Source organism: Equus caballus, chromosome 19, assembly GCF_041296265.1.
Source record: "Equus caballus isolate H_3958 breed thoroughbred chromosome 19, TB-T2T, whole genome shotgun sequence".
Lineage (NCBI taxonomy): Eukaryota > Metazoa > Chordata > Mammalia > Perissodactyla > Equidae > Equus > Equus caballus.
In genome coordinates this window covers 47,520,940-47,544,242 of record NC_091702.1, presented here as the reverse complement: position 1 = coordinate 47,544,242, position 23,303 = coordinate 47,520,940, and the positions used below count along the sequence as shown (strand labels likewise).

The window sequence follows — 23,303 nt, the reverse complement described above, 5'->3', positions numbered from 1 at the left end:
TGATATTTCCGTTTTGTTCATACATCATTTTGTTGACTTTCTCTGTGTCTTCCTTTAGTTCTTTGAGCATCTTTAAGACAGTTGTCTAGTAGCTCTTCCATCAAGTCTTTATCAGGAGCAGTTTCTGTTGATGCATTTTTTTCCTTTGAATGGGCCATACTTTTGCGTTTCTTTATATGCTTTGTGATTTTTGCTGAAAACTGGACATTTGAATCCAATAATGTGGTAACTCTGGGAATCAGATTATCCACCTTCCCCACTGTTTGCTGGGGGAGTTTTGTTATTATTTTTGGTTTTTTGATTGTTGTAGGCTGTCTCTGTGCCAAAGGTCAGACTGAGGTATAAACTTAAGGTCTTCTCAGGTGTTTTCTGAGCCTGTGCCTTTCCCTGGGCAAGCATGGTCACTTTATAATGTTCTCCATGTATGCAGTTGCTTTTGAATGTCCTAGTCTTTAATGTCTGGCTCCAAAAAGGGAAAAAAGAGAAAAATGAAGGGACAGAAAAGGGCCAGCCCTTCAAATCCCCTGTAAGTCACTTCGGCTGGAGCAGGAAGATCTTGCAACAATGGAGGCAGGTGCAACAACAATGGGGCCCACCTTTTTGTCTGCACTTCTGTATCAGAAGCAGCAATCAGGGATCAGAGCATAGATCCCAGATATGTGGGGGTCAGGGTCTTTTATTCCCACCCTGACTCCTGCAAGCTGTGTACAAGCTGCTCCAGGAACATGTGCACAACTGCCTGCAGTAAAACTGGGAGTGGGGGATGGATATCTGCTACTGCGCTAAGAGCTGAAATTGACTGAAATTAGCCACAATTTATAGTCCAAGACTTCCCCCAGAAAATGAAAGCCTTCAATAGACTCCAGAGTTCCAGAATAGTTACATCAGATTCTGCCAGTGCAATTGTCCAGGCAGGGAGACAGATTCCTGGTGCTTCCTACTCTGCCGTCTTCCCAGAATCTTCTCTATCACCTGTTATTTTCAAGCCTCATTAAAAACAGTGTAGGCAATGTATTTCTAATAATTCTTTATTAACATTCTGATCTTCTAAACCAATTTACAATAATTGTTTAGTCTTATCTCTATATGTTTAACTGGCCTTCAACTCACCACTGTTTTGGTGGTATTTTTCCAATCATAGCTTTTCCATCCTTAGGCTTTCAATTTTAATTTATTTCTTACAATTCTGAAACACCTCTTTAAGTAAGTTATTTAGAAAGGTTACCTTGGTGGTGGTTTTTTTTCGGGGGGGGGGTTAGCTTCTTGGTAATTTATTTCTATTAACTTCACACTTAACTGGCATCTTATCTGGATAGAGAATGCTACCTCAAAACTATAGATGTCATTCTGTGTTTTTCTGACATTTGGGGTTGAGTAAGAAGTCAAGCTCATTTATCTTTCTCTGCAGTCATTCTACTTTATCATTTTATTTTGAGCTTTCTTCATCTTCGGAAGTTAAAGTGTTCACAATGATTTATCTGGATGAAAATCCATTTTCATACTTTTTTTGACAATCTGAACACTTTGAGTTCCTTAATAGTGCCCTTTTTAGTGTATACACGGAAATTTCTTTTCTTCTGGTAATAGTTTTTGCTTGATGAATTTTATGTTTCTCTCTCAAGTACATCTCTTAATTTTAGAATGCTGGTTTTTTTTTTTTTTAGGCCTCTATTTCAGAAAGATTCCTCTTTAATTTAATTGTAGCCAATTTAACCCTTGGCTATAGTAGGAATGAAATAACAGAAGCAGTGGTTTTTGTTTGCCCTCCTTGGTTGTACAGCTGTCACGGGTGTACATCACTTTGCCCCCGAAGTGAAATCCTCCATCATCTTGGTGGTGGAAATCAGCAAACGGAGGCTACTCACTCCCAATCCACATCCATAAGAAATCACACTTTTTATTGTCTTACCAAAATCTGTAGAATGTTCTTTTATCTTATAAATGCAGAGATATTTTTTCTCTTTCTAATTAGCTTATTTTCTAGGTTTTTTGAGGAAATTTCAAAAGGGAGGACTTTTAGTCAGCCTCATCTTAATGTCATGTTTGGAACTCAAGCCATGGAATTATTTCTTAAAAATATATTCAGGGGCCGGCTCCATGGCGGAGTGGTTAAATTCCTGTGCTCCGCTGCAGCCGCCCAGGGTTCGGATCCTGGGCGCGGACATGGCACCGCTCGTGGGGCCACGTTGAGGCAGCGTCCTACATCCCACAACTAGAAGGATGTGCAACTAAGATATACAACTGTGTACGGGGGGGGTTTGGGGAGATAAAAGCAGGAAAAAAAAAAAAGATTGACAACAGTTGTTAGCCCAGGTGCCAATCTTTGGGGAAAAAAAAAAGGAAGATTGGCAACAGTTGTTAGCCCAGATGCCAATCTTTAAAAAAAAAAATATATATATATATATTCAGACCTAGGTCAATGAATTCAAATGCAAGGAAAGGGTTAAACTTCTTCCCCAAGCATTGGCAAAATCTGTAGAGAAAAGAGGAACAGGCTTTATGAAAGAAAGCTACAGGGTCTAGAGTCATTGAGGAAGAAGGTTTTCACAGGCGTAGAAGGCGTTGCTCCTCCTACTGCGACGTGAACTAGCACAAACAGAAGACAAGCAGGGTCATTCTTCGACATTAGCCCAACAGGAGAAGCAGCCAAGATGGATCTCGGATGGTGAGTGACCAATCTTATTATTCTTTGAAAGATGATTATGAGTTAAGTGACCTCAACGGCAGACTGAGGTTGAGGATGGTGCTCTTTTTGTCCTTCCTGCCTGAGAATACTAGTATATGTTAAAGGCATATTTAGGTAGAAGCCAAAAGCAGAAACATCTGGGAGAAAGAAAGGTCTGTAGTGTGAAAGTTTAGCTGAAGTCCGAAGCCATTCCCCCCTTCTTGGATCATCCACTCTAGGTTGATTCCATACTCCAAGCCAGGGAAGCTTTTTAAAAAAACTTCTACCAAAGACATTTGACTGCCACTCAAATGTGAGAATTATTTGAGCTCCCCCAAATTTTATTGTTTGTCGGCATTTTTTTAAGTGATTAATTTTGATTTTGTAAATTTGTTTTTCAAATATTGAAATGTTTCAGTTGTTGACTTTAAGAATCAGGAAATTTTTTAATGTTTGCACAATTGTGACAAATGATAAAAGTAAATTTTGACATGGGGATGAGAGAAGGAGATAGAGAAGGTAGAAGGAGAGGGTCAAGGGAAAAGAAGAGGAAGAACAGATAGAAGAAGAAAATGCAGAACCCAGATAATGAATCACAAACAGGCCATGGGAGATTCTGAGCAGGAGGAGGTAGTGGAAAGACGAGAGTAATTCAATTAGCTAGTGGGTATTGAACATGCATGACGTGCTGTGTACTTTACGGCTGTTATTTCACAGAGTTTTAATCTTCGCAATGACTCTCGGACAGATAATAGCATCATTGCGTTTTATGGATGAGATAACTATAGCTTAGAGAGGCTAAATAACTAGCTAAAGGTCACACTACTCATAAGGAGTAGTGCTAAAATCTTTCTTGCCACTTTGCTCTGCACCACAAGGTTTCTTCATGCCCTGGTAGGTCCCCGTGGCAGTGACTTACTGGAAGGAGTCAGACCCACCCTTCTCTTGGATGGTGGCAGTTGGTGTCAGCCATCATTTACTATTGTTCTTTGAAAATCTAAGCACCCCTCGTCTAGCCGGTGCTTACTGGTTTGGGAAACTGCTTTGCTGCTTTTATTTCAGAAGATCGGGAGTTAAATTTCCAAGTAAAAAATCCTTTTCCCTTAAGTGGAATTTTGAAATGTTACACATATATGAAAAAAAACAATTACAGAATTTACAATTTTTGTGGAGCCGTAGAGGTGGGAGCACTTAATTATGCTAACACCGCCTGCCGACGTCTGTGGAGCCACAGGCCACATCTATATGGCTCTTGTTACGATTCTCTTTGTTTTACAGCTCTTGAAAATTGATCATAACAGGAAATTTTAAAGTATAAATGGCTGATAAATAATGTTTAGTCTCAGGGCCAGCCCGGTGGTGCAGTGGTTAAGTGAGCGTGTTCCGCTTCAGCGGCCTGGGGGTTCGCTGGTTGGGGTCCCGGGTGCGGACATGGCACCGCTTGGCAAGCCATGCTGTGGCAGGCGTCCCACATATAAAGTGGAGGAAGATGGGCACGGATGTTAGCTCAGGACCAGTCTTCCTCAGCAAAAAGAGGAGGATTGGCAGTAGTTAGCTCAGGGCTAATCTTCCTCCAAAAAAGAAAAATAATAATGTTTAGTCTCATCTGAAATAAAACAAATGCAAACTACAATAGTGAAATATCACTTTTCTTTTTATCAAAGTGGCAAATATTTTGTTTAAAAAGCAAGCAAGCTAGCAAAAATCCTACATATTGCTAAGAAGGGAGGAACATTCATACCCTTATTATCTGCTGATGGTAATATAATCTTCCTGGTCAATAATATGGTGATGGATATCAAAAGCCCTTAAATGTTTATGCCCTGTACGCAAGCAGGTCAACTTTCAGGAGTTTATTGTAAGGACATAATCATATGTGTTTCTAAAGTTTTAGTGACATGGATATGTTTTCTTGCCATTGTTTCTAATAGGGACAATCTTAGAAACAATTTAAATGTCTAAACATAGGTAATTGGTTAATTATGTAACATCCGTAATGGAATACCATACAATCATTAAAAATTCTATTGTAGAACAATTCTTAATGAGTTTAGCTTAAGAGAAAAAAAGCAGAATGCACAGTGCTCCTACTTCCGTACATGGTACCTGTATACACATAGTGATAATCAGAAATACAGCTGATTTTTATTTTCTACTTTGTGTTTTTGAACTTGGATCACATTTCCAGACAGAAAAATAAACATAGATATTTAAGGAAAAGAAACCAATAGCTGGCTTCTCTCAGAAAAGCAGACAGCTCTCTAGTGGTATGTGATCACTCATAATTTATGGAATTCCATTGTTACGGCTTTTGCCCTTTGTGTTTAACTTGTTTGTCTTGACTCCTTTTCAAAATATATGCACTCTACTCATAACTCGCTAGATCCTAATAGGCCTGTTTTCATATACTGTTCCATGTGGGAGAGACCGGAGCTCTCATTTCCTTATTTGACGGATGTGATGGCCTGGCTCTAGAGTGAGCTGCATGTTGGGGGGAAGAACAGTGCAGTGGCTAAGTGACCACACTTTGAACCAGAGTGCTGGCATTTGAATTCCAGCTTCTCCCACTTTCTATCTTTGTGACCTTGGATGAGCTGCTTAAATGATTGTAATCCTCAGCTTCTTATCTGTATAATGGGGATAATTGTGACGTGTCACAAGGTAGTTGTGTGATTTTAGTGAGATAATCCATGTAAAATGCTTAGAACCCTGCTGTGATAGGTACTCAGTAATTATTATTATTAGCTGTTTTTGTTACTGTTACTGTTAGGATCAAGAACAAGAGGGGAAGTGATTTGTGCAAGATTACGCAACTACTTGATGGCAGTGCTAGGACTAGAATTCAGGAAGGTTTTTCCCACCAGAAGTGTTCAATAGTCTCTGGGCCTGTCAGGACTCAGGGCTCCCAGAGGAGCTGACCCGAAATAGGCAGAGCTCAAGGACAAGGTCAGCCACAGAGAATGACTCTGATGTCAGTGGTAAGTCAAATGCTGGAAAGGAGGGTGAGGCTAAGGAAGCTAAGAGCCAAGTTAGGTGCAAGGATGAAGCAGGGAACAAAGAGCTAGGGCAGGAGGGAAGAGATGGCTCAGAGACCCTGCTGAGGCTCTTATAGACCAAAAGCTTTGGGCTTCATGAGAGGTCAGCATGGTTTAAAGACCCAAGGTCTGGGTGATTAAATAGACAAATGGAGTTGCGGGGGAATTGCAAGTATAACTGTGAGAAGAGGCCTGATGGGTAGTAATGATGGAAGATGAGGTGGAACCTGGGAGGAGCCAAGACAAGGAGCCCCCGGAGCCCAGGCATCCAGTCATGATTATCCTAAAGTCACAGCCTAAGCTTGAAGAATCATAAACAAGCAAAGATATGATAAAATTTGCTTTAAAAAGTTCCTCTGGCAGCAGAGTGCAAAACTGATTTAGGGTGACAAGAACATCATTTAGGAAACCATTGGAATAATCCAAGGAGAGGTGTTGAGGACGTGAAACCAGGGTAGTTATTGTGAGATCAGAGAGGAGAGGATTCATTTAAGAGATATTTAAAGACTAGGATTGATGGGATTTGGGTTTTCACAGATGTGGAGCTTAGAAAGAGAGATCTGAGTGACATTCTTCACAAAATAGGGGATATAGGAAATGGATGGGGTTTGGGCTGGGGGAAAGAGAGGACAGAAGTTGAGTTCGTTTTTTAACATGCTGAATTTGAGATCCTGTGGAGCAGCTAGACGGTGATGTCCAAGTAGACAAGTAGATATACAGGTGCAAAACTCAAGAAAGAAGTATGAGCTGAAGTGGACATTAAGAGTCTTCAGCATAAGTACAGCTGACAGTTGAAATTCTTGCTGTGGGTGAGATCGCTAGGGAGGGGGGATGGTGGAGTGAAAAGAAGCCGAGGATGGACCCTGGAAAACTTTGACTTTTAAGGAGGTAGATGAGGATGAAGAGTCCACAATAGACACCAAGAAGGGACTAGAGAGAGATTGGAGCCAAACAAGAGAAAAGTGGTGTCACAGAAACCAAAGGAAGAGAGAGATACAAGAATGAGGAGGATGTGTCCATGCAAAGAGAAAGAATATTTACCAAACTTCTACTTTGAGCACATGAGATACAATAGAAAAAGAGACTTTAGGGACTAAGTGTTAAGGGTTGAATTGTGTCCTCTCAAAATTCATATGTTGAAGTCTTAACCTCAGTACCTTAGGATGTAACTATGTTTGGACAGAGGGACCTTATGGAGATAATCAGCTTAAAATGACATCATTAGGGAGTGTCCTAATCCAAGATGACTGGTGTGCTTATAAAGAGGAGGAAACTTGGACACTGAAACCTGCATAGAAAGAAGACGATATGAAGAGACGTGGAAAGATGGCCATCTATAAACCAAGGATGGAGGCCTGGAACAGATCTTGCCCTCACAACCCTCAGAAGGAACCAGCACTGCCAATCCTTTCATTTTGGACTTCTGGCTTCCAGAACTGTGAGATAATAAATTTCTGCTGTTTAAGCCACTCAGTTTCTGGTACTTTGTTACTATAGCCCTAACAAACTAATACAGTTGGTGAGTGTGCATAACACCTTGGTGAAAGTGCATACAGCCAGAGAAGGAAACTGAATAAGTGTCTCAGAGAGGTGAGGAGGGGGGACCAAAAAAGGATTAGGTCACCTAAGGTAAGAGGAGAAAAATATTTCACAAAGCGGAGAGGAGTCACAGTGTCAGATTCTCCAGAAAGGTGAATTAGCAGAATGACTGATCATGTGAGTCCAGAAACCCCTCAGTGACCTTTGCAGAGAGCATGCCCAGTTGAATAGAAGGAGTGGACCTTAGAGAGCTGAGAACATGGAGACAGCTGACAGACCACGCCTGCAAAATGTTTGGTGATGAAAGGGCACCTCTCACTGGACCAAACTCACCCCCGCCATCTATAAAGAGCCGCATGAGAACAACTTCAAGTCAAGTCAGCCAGACCTGGAGTCTTCTCTACTTTAATAGCCAAACAGAGGAGAGAAAAGTCAATACTACTTTTTCCATCCAAAACTGGCTTGGGAAGGATTTCGGGAAGAAAAGAATTTTGCAACTGTTATTCTATGTGTGGGATTTTTGATCCTGACACAGATTCCATTCTGTTTGGTTAAAGTATAAAAACATTGGTGTTCAAGGCTTCTCAGAGATGAAGTCTGTGGTGAATCTGGTGATGTAAATAAGACAACAAGCCCGAGTGGTTTGGGGGAATCGCTTATAATTTCCATCAAAAAGGAGTAAAAACCAGTAGAACTGGAATAGAGAAGTATTAAAGCAGTTTCTTAGAAAGCTTTGAAGTCAAAAGGAGTCTAAAATTTGCTTCCTGTAGGTGCAAGGATATTACTGGCCAAACAACCCAAATGTCACAGTTCTACATTGTTGGGGATCAAATTAATCAGATTTGACTGTACTGAAAGTTTTACTAAAAGTAAAAAAGAATAAACATTTAGTTAAGTAAACAATTGGTCAATACTAGCCAGAAACCAACCACGGGGTAAAACCTGAAATAGATAACTACCAAAAGATAAACAGAGATCACCATTCCCATCTTACAACTATTTTCAACCAAGTAAACAATAAATCTTTATCAAGAACTGATAGTTTAAAGACACTGTGGAGAATACAGAAGAAATAGCCAACGTGTAATTTTTTATAGTCTAATGGGAAATAGAAACTAACACTTATGAAATACCAAAAGCAACCCAGTGCAGTTAATAATAAGGTGATTTAAAAAATATATAAATGACAAAAATATTCATTCTCACTAGATATTAAAGAAATGCCAATTCAAACACCGATGAGATATTTTCATTTATCAGATTCAAAAGTAAACAAACAAAAATCCAGCTAGAAAATGGGCAAAAAATAAAGACATTTCCCCAAACAGGATATACAGATGACAAGTAAACACGTGAAAAGATGTTCACTGTCATTGGGCCTTATGGGAATGAAAATTAAAACTACAATGAAATAACACTACACACCTATCAGAATGGCTAAAATAAAAAATAATGGTAATATCGAATGCTGGCAGGATGCAGAGAAACCAGATCACTCATACATTGCTGTTGGGATTGTAAAATGGTACAGCCACTCTGGAAAACAGTTTGGCAGTTTCTTACAAAACTAAACATACACTTGCCATATGACCCAGAAATTGCATTCTTGGGCATTTATCTGAGAAATGAAAACCTATGTTCACACAAAAACCAGCACATGAATGTTCATACCAACTTTATTCATAATAGTCAAAAACTAGGGGAAAAAAGTGTCCATCAGTGGGTGAATGGTTGAACAAACTGTGGTACACTTATTCGGTGGAATACTACTCAGCAATAAAAAGAAAGAGCTATTGATACACACAACAACTTGGGTGAATCTCCAGGGAATTATGCTAAGTGAAAATGTCAAACTTAAAATATTACATGCTGTATGGTTCCATTTATATAACATTCTTTTTTTTTTTTTTTTGAGGAAGACTAGCCCTGAGCTAACATCTGCTGCCAATCCTCCTCTTTTTTGCTCAGGAAGACTGGCCCTGAGCTAACATCCGTGCCCATCTTCCTCCACTTTATATGTGGGACACCTGCCACAGCATGGCCTGACAAGCGGTACATAGGTCCACACCCAGGACCCGTACCAGCAAACCCTGGGCCGGGAAGCAGAATGTGTGAATTTGACTGCTGTGCCCCTGGGTCGGCCCCTGAAATTCCTGAAATAACAAAATCATAGAGACAAAAGAGCAGATTGGTGGTTGCCATGGTTAGGGGTGGTGGAGAAAGGGGAAGGTCTGTGGCTACAAAGGGATAGCACAAGGAGCCTTGTGGTGATGGAATGTTCTATATCTTGATAATGGTGGTTGTTACATGAATCAACACGTGATAAAATTACATTGAACTGCACACACACACACACACACAGATGAGTGCCCATAAAACGGGAAATCTGAATAAGCTCTGGGGATTATACTAATGTCAATGTCCCAGTTTTGACATTGTACTGCAATTATACAAGCTGTTATCATTGGGGTAAACTTGGTGAAGCGTACACAGGACCTCCCTACATATTTTTTTTTCAGCTTCTTTTGAATTTTAAATTATTTCAAAATAAAAAGTTTAAAAAGTAATTTTTAAAAAACTAAATGTTCATCTTCACTAAATGTTAAAGAAAGGCCAATGCAAACACCAATGAGATATTTTCATTTATCAAATTAACAATGTATGTTTTGTTGCAGGGGGGTGAGGATAATAATGCTAATGAGTGTACAAGAAGAATGGTACTTTCATATACTACTGACTGTGGTATTACGAATGGCTATAAACTTTCTGGAAAGCAATTAGTCAACACGTGTCAAGAGTCTTAAAAACGCTTATACAAGTAGACACTCATTCTGGCCACTGCCTCTTTATCTATGTTCTGAGTAATTTTTTCAGTTCATTCAGCACCTTTTCTCCAAGTGCTCTGCCATACCTAGAAATACACCAAAGATGAGCGAACATAACTTCTGTCTTCAAGGAGCTCAGTTTAGTGGTAAATATATCAAATGTGATAATTTTTTTTGTAACAGTAGGTGTGCAAGTTTCCACAGGAGCACAGAAGTAGCTGTTTTCTATTTGTCTATAGGAAGTATTGTGTCTTAGATAAGTGCCAGAGTTTTGAGTCAGGCCAGTGTTAATAATAAGTAGTTAATGACTAGTTCTGTACTTATTAGCGGGATCACCTTGGGCAAGCTCTCCAGCTCCCTGTGCTCACAGCTGTACAATGCGGCTACGAGCACTTACCAATGCCACGTGGGTTATAAGGATTTATAATGGATGTCTTGTGGAATTAAAATATTTTATGCTTCACATTCTTTTATTTAAAATCTATTACTTCCTATATTTTAAATTAAGTCTTAAATTTCTTTAGCTCTGCCTTTTCTGATTCAGATCTAGCAAATGGATTCTTACCTGGAACCCAGAAGCTGCTATAGTGGATCTCCTAATTATAGACAAGAGAAGGGCAGGCTTGATACAGATGAATAAGGTAAAAGCCACACAAAAAAGCCACCTGAGGGGCCGGGCTGGTGGCATAGTGGTTAAGTTCACAGGTTCTGCTTTGGCAGCCCAGGGTTCGCTGGTTGGGATCCCAGGTGCAGACATGGCACTGCTTGGCTAAGCCATGCTGTGGCAGGCATCCCACATATGAAGTGGAGGAAGATGGGCACAGATGTGAGCTCAGGGCCAGTCTTCCTCAGCAAAAAGAGGAGGATTGGCAGCAGATGTCAGCTCAGGGCTAATCTTCCTCAAAAAAAAAGCCACCTAAAATATCTTTTATGTAAGGTAGGATGCCAGAACCGTTAAAATAAAATCTTGGGGCCGGCTGGTGGCATAGTGGTTAAGTTCGGGCGTTCCTGTCAGTGGTCCGGGGTTCTCTGGATCAGATCCGGGGCGGGGACCTACCCACCACTTACTAAGTCATGCTGTGGCCACATCCCACATAGAAGAACTTGGAGGCTGTACAGCTAGGATATACAACTACATTCTGGGGCTTTGGGGAAAGAAAAAAAGAAAGAGGAAGATTGGTAACAGATGTTAGCCCAGGGCCAATCTTCAAAAAAAAAAAAAAAAAGTTAGAAGAAAAGGAAAGCAAACCCAAACCCAGTCTCTTTAATGCCTCTAGTGGTATTTTCACACACACAGTGATCCCTTTACACACCACTTAGGTATTGATCCATTCAGTTCTGGGAGGCCTTAGAAAAAGACATTTCCTTAGATTAAAGGAACTTTGGGCAGGTTACTTACTTCTCTAAGCCTCAGTTTCTCCATCTGTTAGAAGGTTTAATAGTTTCCAGTTTTCAGAGGCTAAGGATTAAGAGAGTAAATGGAGGGATACGAAATGTGTGGCTCAGAGTAGGATGGAATAAGTGATTGCTGTGATGAACAGTGACGGGGCTCAGAACCTTCAACAGGTGTTGTCCCTGAATCCTTACAATGACCATGTAAGTTAGGTATCATTTTCCCCAGTGAAAAACCAAATGAGGAAATTGAGGTTTAGAGAAGTTTAGTAACTTAGTCAAGGTTGCACAATTAGTAAGGGGCAGAGTGAAGAGACTTATTCAAAAAGTGCCAAACCATACCAAAAAAAGTACACATCTATCTGACATTCTAATGATAGTCATATAGCATTATCAGCTAGAAATTAAAACAGATTCAGTTCTATATCCCACTGAAACCTTGAGGTCACCAGCTGTGTCCCCTGGCAAGTGGCCTAACCTCTCTGAAATTCAGTTTCCTCATTTGAAAAACTTTTACGTTTATTGTATAGATTAAATGAACTAATTTGTTTAAAGTACTTAGCAGAGTACCTAGCTTATAAGCAATCAGCTAACAGATATCAACTTTAATAAAATTTACTGGACACGTTACTGTGCTAAGCACCAGGAATGCAAAGGGGAATGAAACGTGTTCCCTGCCCTTGTGGAACTCAGGACAGGACAGCCACATAGCAGCGACATTTTAATGCAATGAGAAAATTGCTCTAATAGAAGAATAAATAATGGGATTTGGGGGAGAGGAAGATACAAATGTGGTGAAAAGAAAAGAGAAGGCTGGCAGGGAAGGTTTCAACTGTGACCTGTGGAGTGATCTGGATCTCAAAGGAAGAGCAGTCCTTTGCAGACAAAGAAGGCAGGAAAAGTGTTCCAGGCAGAAGGAACAGCTTGTGCAAAGGCAAAGAAAGCAAACAGCCTTACAATGGTCTGGGAGGGTCAGGAGATAGCAAACAGTTCAGCGTGACTAGACGGTGAGTTGTATGGGTTGATGGATAAAAGCAGAAGAGAAAAATAGGATTCAAGCTGCAAATGGCCTCATGTGTCTTGCTAAGAAGAGTGACTTCTAGCCCATGAGGAATAGAGGACAAGTCTTTAAAGCAAGGAAGTTTCATAATCAGATTGTCTTTGAAGAAAGATAATGATAGAGTAAAGGATAGTGAGAGGGAACCAGCCAGGAGGCTGTTGCAATAGTCCAGACAAGAGATGACAGAGACCCCAAAACTGGCTGCCAGTGAATTGGAAACGGGTGGTGAGGAGGAGGAAGGAAGGACGACATAAACACAATGTGTGAAATCCAAGGTATGAAAATGGCTCGGTGCCTTCTTACCACAGTCATCCCAAAGGACCCAAACAAAAACAGAGAAGACCTCTTTCAAAAATAATCTCTTTTGTTTATATGCAAATAGTCCATGCACAGTGAAAATGCAACTCAAGTGTGATGACAATTGCAATATTTTGTTACCAATCCATGAAACACAAAGATTGAATTGACTTACAAATGCTGTCCTTCTTAAAAATTCCAACTCCTCACATTAAAACTGTAGCTAACCAGTGCAAGGCTTATTTGAGGTTGTTTTCAATTTTAAACCAGATTTGAGGAAAGTTATTTAAGGCATTTTTCAAAAGAGGGCATCCCTTACTCATATTGTTGAAGAGCAGGAAGAGCGATATCTTGATTTACTGGGAAATTTCTTTCAAATAGCAAAATTTCTGTGTGGTGGTGGACCTTTAGAATCTTCCAGTTAAAGGTGTACGAAGGGAGCTGCAAAAATTACACCTCTATCGTTCTGCACCACCAGCTTGAAAATTACAAATCCAGCTTAATAAATGCATATTTTAAGGGTTCACAGAAGTCTTATGTGCATTGCTTTTGGTTACAAAGATGCCACAGGGAAGTGAGCCTTTGGGTGTACGATGCCCCCTCCTTCAACCCTGTTGTGAAATGGAAGCTTTAAAAAATCCAGTGGTTTTTTTTTAAAACAAGCTTAGTCATATTGACTGTGTTCTGTATGCCCCAATCTATTTTATTGTACCTTGTAGTGAACATTTTATTTATACTCTTATATAAATACTTTGCATAAAAAGGTGGTTTCGCAGATCTTCGTGCTTCCCTAAATTTGAAAGCTGCTGCCATTTGTTAAAATGTGTTAGTTTTGTTATGTACTATATGCATCCTTCAGCACGCAGAGGAAAAAAACATACGGACTTAACTCTTCAAGCAAACTTTACATTCAGAATATTATCTCATTTTATTTCTTCTAACTGAAGTTGTAAAGGAAATGGGAAATGTCAGATGCTTTTGTGACAGAAATGACAGTTTCTCAGAATGTGTAAGTGTATACCCTTAAGCAAATAGGCCCCTGTAAATTCAGTGATCGCAGTCTTCTGAATTTGGGTTTAATGTTCACAGCTAACATTAGAGATCCAAAGGATAGTGAGTTTGGAGTCAGATACTTTGTTGAATTCTGAAAAGCACCATCACCAATGCTGGTAGTTTATTGGGATCTATTTTTAGACCTGCCACTGTGTGTATTTCACCCGCCTTGGAAAGATTTTATGTAGTTTTGTTCTTTGTTAACTAATCGGCCATCTTCTGTGTAAACTGTCAGAGGAAGTCCTGAGACTGTAAGAAGAATGTAAACCTCACTGAATAGCTAGAATATAGAATTAAATTAGAAGTTAAGCATACCTAGTCTACCCTCCCCTCAAGTGAGTGCTCTCTACTGTGCCGTCCATGACTGGTGGCCATGCAGACGCCGTGGCCGTTTAAAATAGGAAGTGAAGGAGAACCAATATCTCTTGGAGAAGCCTATTCCTGAGACAGAGGGCTTGGGGAAATATTGTGACCTACACGATCTAATCAGAATCTACTTCATGCTCTTAAGATGATATTTAATCAGTAGGACATCATAAGTGAAGTTGTTCGTGTTGAAAATCACTTGGTGGCAAGGACATACCTTGACATCATGACATTGGTGTCTCCTGCACTCACCTGCAGGCTCTGGGAGGGCAGGGACCCTCTGCTTTTGCTCACCTTGGATCCTAGGACCAGCCCAGGGCCTGCACTCAATCAGGGCTGGTTAAGCATTTGTTGAATGAATGAAGGCAAATTAAAAAGTAGAAATTCCAAATGGTGCAATTACATCTGTGGATTTTAAAGTATTGTTGGAAAATGGGAATTATTACCGAGATCCAAAGATGGTAGGCACAAAGGTAGAGCATAAAAATGCGTGTATTTGGGGGCCGCCCTAGTGGCGTAGTGGTTAAGTTTGCACACTCTGCTTCAGCAGCTTTAGGTTCGCGGGTTCGGATTCCGGGCATGGACGTACGCACTGTTCATCAAGCTATGCTGTGGCAGCATCCCACGTGCAAAATAGAGGAAGACAGGCACAGATGTTAGCTCAGGGACAATCTTCCTGACTGAAAAAACCCAATGTATTCCTGACTGAAAAAACACCAAATGTGTATTTGTGTGTCACTAGAATCTATAGTTATATCAGTACCCATGTACACCCTGGCACTACCCCTGAAACTCTGCCTAGCCCCCTTCTTGAAGTGTGCACACATGGCAGGCAGGCACGCTGGGAGGGGTGCTCTGGATGTGGTCTTGCTGCTATAATCCTGTCTCTAGTGGCCTTGGGGTAAACCATGAGTCCCTTGGTTCCCCAAGCTACGGTTTTCCTCTGGCGTGGCCTTGGCTTTAGCTGTGGTGCAGTCCTATGGGGCCTATCCCCCTGGGATAGGCCTCAATCCACGGGGAGAGACGCTGAAGTGTCTCCACCCACCACACTGCAGAGCTCGTGCTTCCCAGAAGCTCCTGACTCTGTGTTCTGCAGCACCTGACCCCCAGCTGCCATCCCAAACACCGCCCCTCACAGACCCTGGGTGTGGGATGGCTGGCTGCTCACCTGCTGAGGTTGCTGTCTCCCGCCTGAGCTCTACTCAGCCCCACCTTCCTCGTCTCCCCCGCTGCTCGCCCAGACTGCTAAAACAGCAGCTCATCTAAAGGCCACACCCATCCCAGGTACAAATCTTTGTCTGAAATGCATGCATCCTGATGCTTACCCTTTTGACAATTTTTCCTTAATGGACCTTTTAGCACATGCTAATGTAATCTTCAATCCAAATAAATGTATTTTGCTGCTGAATTTCGGGTATGTTTTATCAAACCACTATGTGATTTTGAGAGAAAGTGCAGACAGGAATCTTTTGCATTCACTTGATAGACTCTTGCAAATAACTGTTGGAGTCCCTTGCTTTGCCTTTCTGTCTTCTTCTTAGAGGACATCTAAGCAAAAGGGTGTCACTGGGTCCTAGGTCCTGTGTTCAGAAGTTGACCCAATACAACTTAAGAAATAATGCACATTGCCTCTTTCTTAGCACGCATGAATGATGACTATGAATTTGCATCAGGAGAAAGTGAATAGAAGAAGCTACCCCCGGGCAGCTGGGGAGACGGAACAAGCCAGCCTAGGATGAGAGGGGGGTCTATGCTAGAGGTTGTAAGGATGAGGGTCTCTCCCTACCTCAGCAACCCACTTGTAGGATATAAATACTGAGGCTGAAAAATTTTGACTCAGACAAAGAAAAAGACTCAACCTCTAACAATTAACTGTATAAAATTTGCTTTTAAGTGGAGGTCAAGATTGTATCTCCCCCCCAAAGAAAAAAGAAACGTACTACTTTTCTAAGAATGTTCCTCCAGAAACATGGAACTGAGAGCTATTTTTTTTTATTGATCTGGCCCTTAGAAAACAATGGGGCTTTTTCTTTAATTTACCTAAGGAATTGACATTAAAAAAATCTATGGTTCTGCACCAGAAAAATGCAGAAAATGTTAAAACAGAGGCCAGAAATACAAAACTGGAGATTTTTCACAGCAACATTTTATGTGTGGCATTTGGTTACAAGCGTGCAATGTGGAGAAGTGAAGCTTTGGACTGTGAAATTGGTGCTAATTTTCTTACCCACTAGTCTAGAAGCTCTCTAAAATGTCACATCATTAATTTAGTTGCTTTACCAGGAATCAGTGCATGTGGTTAGTGAGTGTGGTTTTTTGTTTTTTTTTTTAAATTAATAGACTTTATTTTTAGAACAATTTAGACTTACAGAAAAATTAAGAAGATAGTACAGAGAATTTCCATATACCCTCTCCCCTGCACAGTTTCCCCTGTTATTACCATTTTGCATTAGTGTGGCATATTTGTTACAGTTGATGAACCAGTGTTGATATATTGTTATTAACTAGCGGCCATACTTTACATTGTTTCCCTCTTTGTGTCGTACAGTTCTATGGGTTTTGACAAATTTATAATATCATGTATCCACCATTACAGGATCATACAGAATAGTTCCAATGCCCTAAAAATCCCCTGTGCTCCACCTGTTCATCCCTCCTCATGTGCCCTGGCAACCGCTGATCTTTTGACTGTCTCCATGGTTTTGCCTTTTCCAGACTGTCATCTATTTGGAATCACACAGTATGCAGCCTTTTCAGACTCATATTGCTTTCATCAAGCAATATGCTTTTAAAGTTCCTCCGTGTCTTTTCATGGCTTGATAACTCATTTCTTTTTATCACTGGATAATATTGCATTGTATGGATGTATCATAGTTTGTTTATCCATCACCTGTTGAAGGGCATCTTAGTTACTTCCAGTTTTTGGTGATTATGAATAAAGCTGTTATAAATATTCGTGCGCAGGTTTTTGTGTGGACATAAGTTTTCAACTTATTTGAGTAAATACCTAGGAGCTAGATCAGATGGTAGGCTTCTGTTAAGTTTTGTAGGAAACTGCCAGAATGTTTTCCCAAGTGCCTACATCATTCTGCATTCCCACCAGCAATGAATGAGAGTCTCTGTTACTCAACATCCTCATCAGCATTTGGTGTTGTCAGTTTTTCAGATTTTAGCCATTCTAATAGGTGTGTAGTAGTAGCTCATTGTTGTTTTAATTTGCATTTCCCTAGTGATGTATGGTACTCAGCATCTTTTCATATGCTTATTTACCATCTGTATATCTTCTCTGGTGAGGTATAGGATCAGATCTTTTGACCATTTTTAAACTGAGTTGTTTTCTTCTCTTTGAGTTTTAAGAGTTCTTTGTACATTTTGGATACCAGTCCTTTATCAGACATATGTTTTGTAAATATTTTCTCCGAGTCTGTGGCTGGTCTTTTCATTCTCCTAGTGGTTAGCGTGTTTATGCTTTAAGGAGAAAGGGTTCTAAAAATACAATTTTATAACAGCAGTAAATGGAAAACTTCATAGCAGATGTTTTATGCTCTTTCTGGGGTGGTGTCAGGGAACCCTATCTGTGGACCCAGCAGAGATTCGTTAAAAGGGGAGAGTCAGGGGCCGGTCCTGTGGCCAAGTGGTTAAGTTTGTATGCTCCGCTTTGGCAGCCCAGGGTTTCGCCGATTGGAGTCCTGGGTGCGGACATAGCACCACTCATCAGGCCATGCTGGGGCAGAGTCCCACATGACACAGCTGGAAGGACCCACAACAAAGAATACACAACTATGTACCCGGGGTGGGGGGAGAGGCTTTGGGGAGAAAAAGGAAAAATAAGATCTTTAAAAAAACAAAAACGAAAACAGGAGGAGAGTCAGGTCCTGAGGGCTGTGGCTGACTGTCCTGTGCTGTTAGAGTTTGTACAGCAGAGCTGGGGATAAGAACAGGACCCAGCCCTGAGCTGCGTCTCTTCTAAATTAAGAACAACTCAGGAACCATGTTTACACTCCAATCCTGGGCCCCCTTGCATGGATTACACTATGCATAGGGTGTGAATTGCTGTCCATGAATCAAGTGTGTAAGATACTATCACTTTCCTTATTTCCTTTAATTCAACCTAATCCCACCTCCAAGCCCCCGTTCTGCCAGTTGGACAGGGGACTCCATCTTGATCATACAGGGGTGCGCTTCCCCTCCTGAAGCCCAGTCAGAATTCTGGAAGCTTACTTGGTACCTAGAAAGTGCTGGAAGCACCTCAAGTCCTAGTCTGTCCTGTTTGCTATTGGCAGCCTCACTACCCAGCTTACAGTGGTCTGTGAAGTCCGGCAGCTTTCTTCCTTCATGCCACAGTGGGGAATGGATTATCTGCTAAGGCTGGGCTCTCTGAGCCAAGGCCACTACCTCTCTAGGCATGAGCCATCACCCCTGAGATTGTTACCCCCTTGGGAGCACTGAGAGGGACCCACTGCTCACAGGGCCCGCACACCTCTGCCCTTCCCTTCCTTCCTCTTGCATCTCAAAGGCGCTCTTCTCCCTTTTCTCTCAACCTCTAGGACACCTGTATTGTCTCTTCTATGGGCTTCTTCTATGGACTTTCGCAAAAGCCCAGAAATGCCTTTGAATTCAGGTCTCTTCTGCTTTCTCCCTGCAAAAGTCTCTGTGTCAAGAAAGCTCAGGAAATAAACGCTAACTAACCTTTCAATAAACAATGCTGCTACAATTATTTGTAGAAACTATTTTATCCTATATCAGAACCACCATCACCACCAACACCATCCCCGGAATACTTTTAGACTGTCTCTTGACTACTGGTCACAGGAAGCCATTTGTGTATAGCAACCTATATATGGCTGGAATTGGAAAATTTGGCTAAGTGTTGGATGTTTCTAAGCACCCATAGGTTTCCAGCTTTGTCTCCCAGAGTAGATCCTAACTATGTGGTCCCAGGAGAATATCTCTTGGGCAAGGTTGGGCAAAGCCATCAGGAAGGTATCTGTTTCCCCCACCCAGTTACCATCTACAGCCACTCCCTTCCTGCTGCTTTTCCTTGTAGCCTCTCAGACCTGAGAACATCCGGGAGGGAGGCAGCGAGGAAGCAGCCTCACACAAAAGCAGCTTTCTGAGTTTACCAGCAACTTCCTCCTCAATAAACCCAAGGAACTGATCTTCTTTATTCTGCTTGACCTCTTCTCGGCATGTGATACTGTTGACCACCATCACTATTGAACTCTGCCTGTCCTTGGCTCCGATGACCCTTGGGTAAGGCCTCCTTATCAGATCTTTGAGTGGTGCAAAGCTTGGAGGGATAGCTAATACAGTGGATAATGTATACGCGCTACAGAGTTACTTTGATTGGCTATACACTGGCCCCAAACACTGACACAAACAAGATGGGGCCAGGGACTCAAGATCTGACTTGAGAAGTGAAAAAACATCACGGTCAGCCAACCTCCCAATGTAGTCGTTTACAGGCTAATTTGATCTCTGACTCATTAAGGAAAGTGATCGTGTCACTGGCTGTTCCATTCAGTCCCTCTCTGCAAGGGGGTGTGTTGACAAACTCAGGGAGACAGGTACCAGTGGGAGAGCTACCAAGTTAGTTAGGGTTCTGGAGACCACCTCATATGAGAAACAGCTGAGGATACTGACAATATTTAGCCAAGAGAAGAGGCTATGAAGGAAATTTAATAACTGCTTTCAACTATTAGGAAGGGTTTATATAAAGGGGTAAATATATATGTATTCTAGTAGTTCTAGAAAACAGGAGAGGTTCAACTAAATGGTACTTATGGGTGTGGGGAGTAAGGAGTGGGAGATTTGGGGTTATTATCAAGAAGACTTTCCTCTTATAACCATATTATCCAGTAGTGAATTTTCTAACATAAGTGAGAAAGCAAAGACTGGACATCCATCTATCAGAAGTGACATTGAAGGGGGGTCTTTGCTTGAGTGAGAGACTGGAATGACTTCTGAGGTCCCTGAAACAGCCTTGCAAGTCTAATTAAGTCGTAGAGTAAGAGGGTCGCACGACACCGTATCGTCCCTTATATCTGTGGCCTGCCGTACCACCTGTCTGCCTTTACTTCTATGTTACAGCCTTGGAGGAGGCTGCTGTAGGCAGGAACTGACATAAGCAGGTGAGAGAAGGGATATAGAAACGAGAAAATGATAAAACAACTTTTTTTAAACAACCTACTAAATGCCAGGATCTGTGCTAGGCACCATATGTATGTTATCCTATTTAATTCTCAAGGCAAGCTTATGAGATATTTAGTATTACTTGTGTGAGGAAACTAAGGCCCAGAGAAGTTAAGGAAGCTCCCCAAGAACACACAGGTGTTAACTAGTGGAGCTAGGATTTGAACACAGCTCTGTGATTCCAAAGCCCAGGGTGACATGTTATTTTTACTCAGCCTTCATTTATAGCAACTGATACTGCTTTCTAAAAATGTTAGTATGGACATAAAGATTCCTTTTAGAATAAATTTACTTAAATAAAGTAAGTTAAGAGAAAAATATCCTATGAAGAGTGGTACAGATTTTACATAGATCTTGAGTGATGCTAGGAGCTAGAATGACTGAAGGTTGGGAAATACTATTCCAAATATTTTCAAAGCAGGACTTGTCAAGTCAGTCTATTTTATATTTTGACTGCTGAGTACACAGTAGTCAAAAAAAAAACCACTGGGAAAAAAAAAAGCAAACTTGTAAACTCAGTGGAATGTAAATTAACTCCTGTGCTCTGATAGGTGGGTAATTTCATGTGTTACAATAAGGAAACCAAATGGACACACTTAAATAAAAAAACGATGATTGTAAAATCCAGAGGAAAACCCCAGGTGGAGCCTATCTGAATCAAGGATGAAGTTTCCAAGGTGTGCACATAGCGTAGCTGAGGGGAAGTGAGGACTCTGTAAGTCAGAGAACAGGACGATACAGGAGCCTGATGGGTTTGAGCCCTGGATGGAAGGTGGAGGGGTTTACAGACCCTTTTGGGGAAGAACGATCATCACCTTTTCAGTGACAGAAGGAAGATCTTTGCAGAAAGCTCAAATTGAGAACTGGAAAGTCCGAAGAAAAGAAGATAGGAAAGAAATATGAAGACTAAATAGGGGCGTAGCGTGCTCTGTGGCGGGTAATTTACATGTACGATCTCATTTGTTTTTCACAACAGTGAGCAAGGAAGCTATTACTAGTTACATTTTGTAGGTGAGAAGACTGAGACTGGGAGATGTTCAATAACTTGCCTGGGGTCCAATGCTCGAGCCAGGATTTGACCCTGGACCACCGGTTCCAAACCTGCGTTACTTCCCCCACACCTCAGGTCCTTGCGCAACCCAGACAACAACGAAGGCCTTTCACTTTGTCACTTTTAATTTCTTCAGGGCACTGCTGGCCTCCACAACAGCAGGGAAGGCCTGCTGAGAGGGGGCTGCCTCTCTCCTGAGCTCAAATCCTGCAGCCTCAGAGGCACGTAAATGCTTGCACGTTGGGCAGAGGGCTTTGCAGGGCCTGATCGGTTCAGAATAAGCACCCATGCATTTGGGGCAGGGTTATACTAGTGACGCCTGTCTCTGCTGAAGCACTAGGTTTGGAAAATCCACTCGGCATTCACAACCCGTTCACACTTCTGCCTCTGACTTGTCCCGGATGCAAGAGCACCACCCTCTTCCAGTAATAGCAAACCAAGGTAATAGAAACATTCTAGATTAGGACAGTTAGGATTAGATTAGAATAATCTGAAAATAAGGGCTGTGTTTGTTAATTGGGTTCCAGCAGGATCCATGGAGAGGTACTCAATGAATGGTTTCGGGGGAAGGCGAGAGGTGGAACCCGGGTCTCAATGCTCGCTCTCGTTGCGGACTGTCTGCAGCCGCCCTGCCGAGCCAGACGCAGTGCCTTGCACATGGCTGCTCAGTAAAACATTTGTTGAACTGAGCTGAATCTTTACCTACGGGCCTCAAAGGCTGCGCTCCCAGATCTCTGTCAATCTGTCAGGCAAGGTGTCTTTGTCTTGTTTGTGGCTGGGGCTGTCTTTGGGGGGTTTCCTCAGGGCTTTACACTCACTCACTCTCCAAGAGTGCATGTGTAGTCATTCTCATCAGTGGAAATGCCCACCTGACAGCAGAAGTTATCTGGAACCAGCAAGAACACTGCCCCGTCTGCGGTGTTGTTTCTCTCTAGTCAGTTCCCCTTTCTGCATTTGAGTTCTAGCCTCAGCCCTAACATTATTTTCTTTCTCTACAAAGGAGTGTTAGGAGGTATGGGGAGCTCACAAAGGCTCCTCTTCATTTATCCTTAATACCCTGCTTCTGTGTTCCTCGGGAATGCCACTGGGCTTATGCCTCTGGTCTCCAGAAGCTGCGGTGGATGGGCATTTGTGACAGGTAGGTTCTTACATACTCGGGTGCCGGGGGAGCATGGTGTGAGAAAAAGCTGCATCTCGGGCAGATGTTCAGAGGTGGGGCTAACGGCCGGCAAGGGAGTGGGTAAGAGGGAGTGTGGAGTACATGCTTAAAACCTTTGATCGTTAGTCAGGCTTTATTCTCAGGCTGGCTACATTGGAGGTGGGACATTAAAAAATCCTGTCTGTGCCAGCCAAATCCCTTGATCTGCTCTGGTGAGCTAGGAGACAGGACACGCAGGAAACAGAAGGCACCACTTACCAGAGAACTTGCAGCTGCTCTTGGCCTTGGAGTGCTGGGGGCTCCAAGTAGCTCTGCTCCCGGAGAAGCTATCGGAGGCTGATGGCCCTGCCTGAACCCCTTCTGCCAGTGGGAATTCCAGACGTTGGGGGCAAAACCCACAGCTCTGCAGTAGCCTCTGCTTTCTTATTTGGCTTTTCGCTTCTATCAGAAACCTTTCCCCATTTCTTCGTCTCATCTAAGTGCCCCATCCCAATATTGGCCCCTCTTGGCATCAGAGACCAATAACTCATTTGGAAAGAAATAGTCTTAGGTCAAAAAAGAGCCCAGGCGGTGGTTTATCGTGTTCTGTATACCATGAACATATTTGCATTTGCAAATAGGCTTAAAATAGTGCCTCCACTAATAGTTAAGGGTCTGGAGAGACAGGTG

General features: G+C 41.9%; 1 protein-coding gene across 12 annotated transcripts in view; it reads left to right on the top strand.

The window, feature by feature from the left end:
• The first annotated feature begins 2,512 nt into the window (after window positions 1-2,512).
• Window positions 2,513-23,303, top strand: part of CD86 (CD86 molecule) — a 63,151-nt gene continuing 42,360 nt past the window's right edge. For 5 of the 12 annotated variants that reach the window (XM_014732855.3, XM_070242730.1, XM_014732853.3 and 2 more), the window contains exon 1: window positions 22,456-22,613. In XM_014732855.3, the coding sequence (XP_014588341.2) occupies window positions 22,597-22,613 (17 nt within the window). In that variant the 5' untranslated portion in view covers window positions 22,456-22,596. Of the gene's footprint in view, window positions 2,666-19,279; window positions 19,486-22,455; window positions 22,614-23,303 lie in introns of those variants that run through there. The other 7 variants (XM_070242727.1, XM_023623663.2, XM_070242731.1 and 4 more) reach the window with 7 other exon arrangements.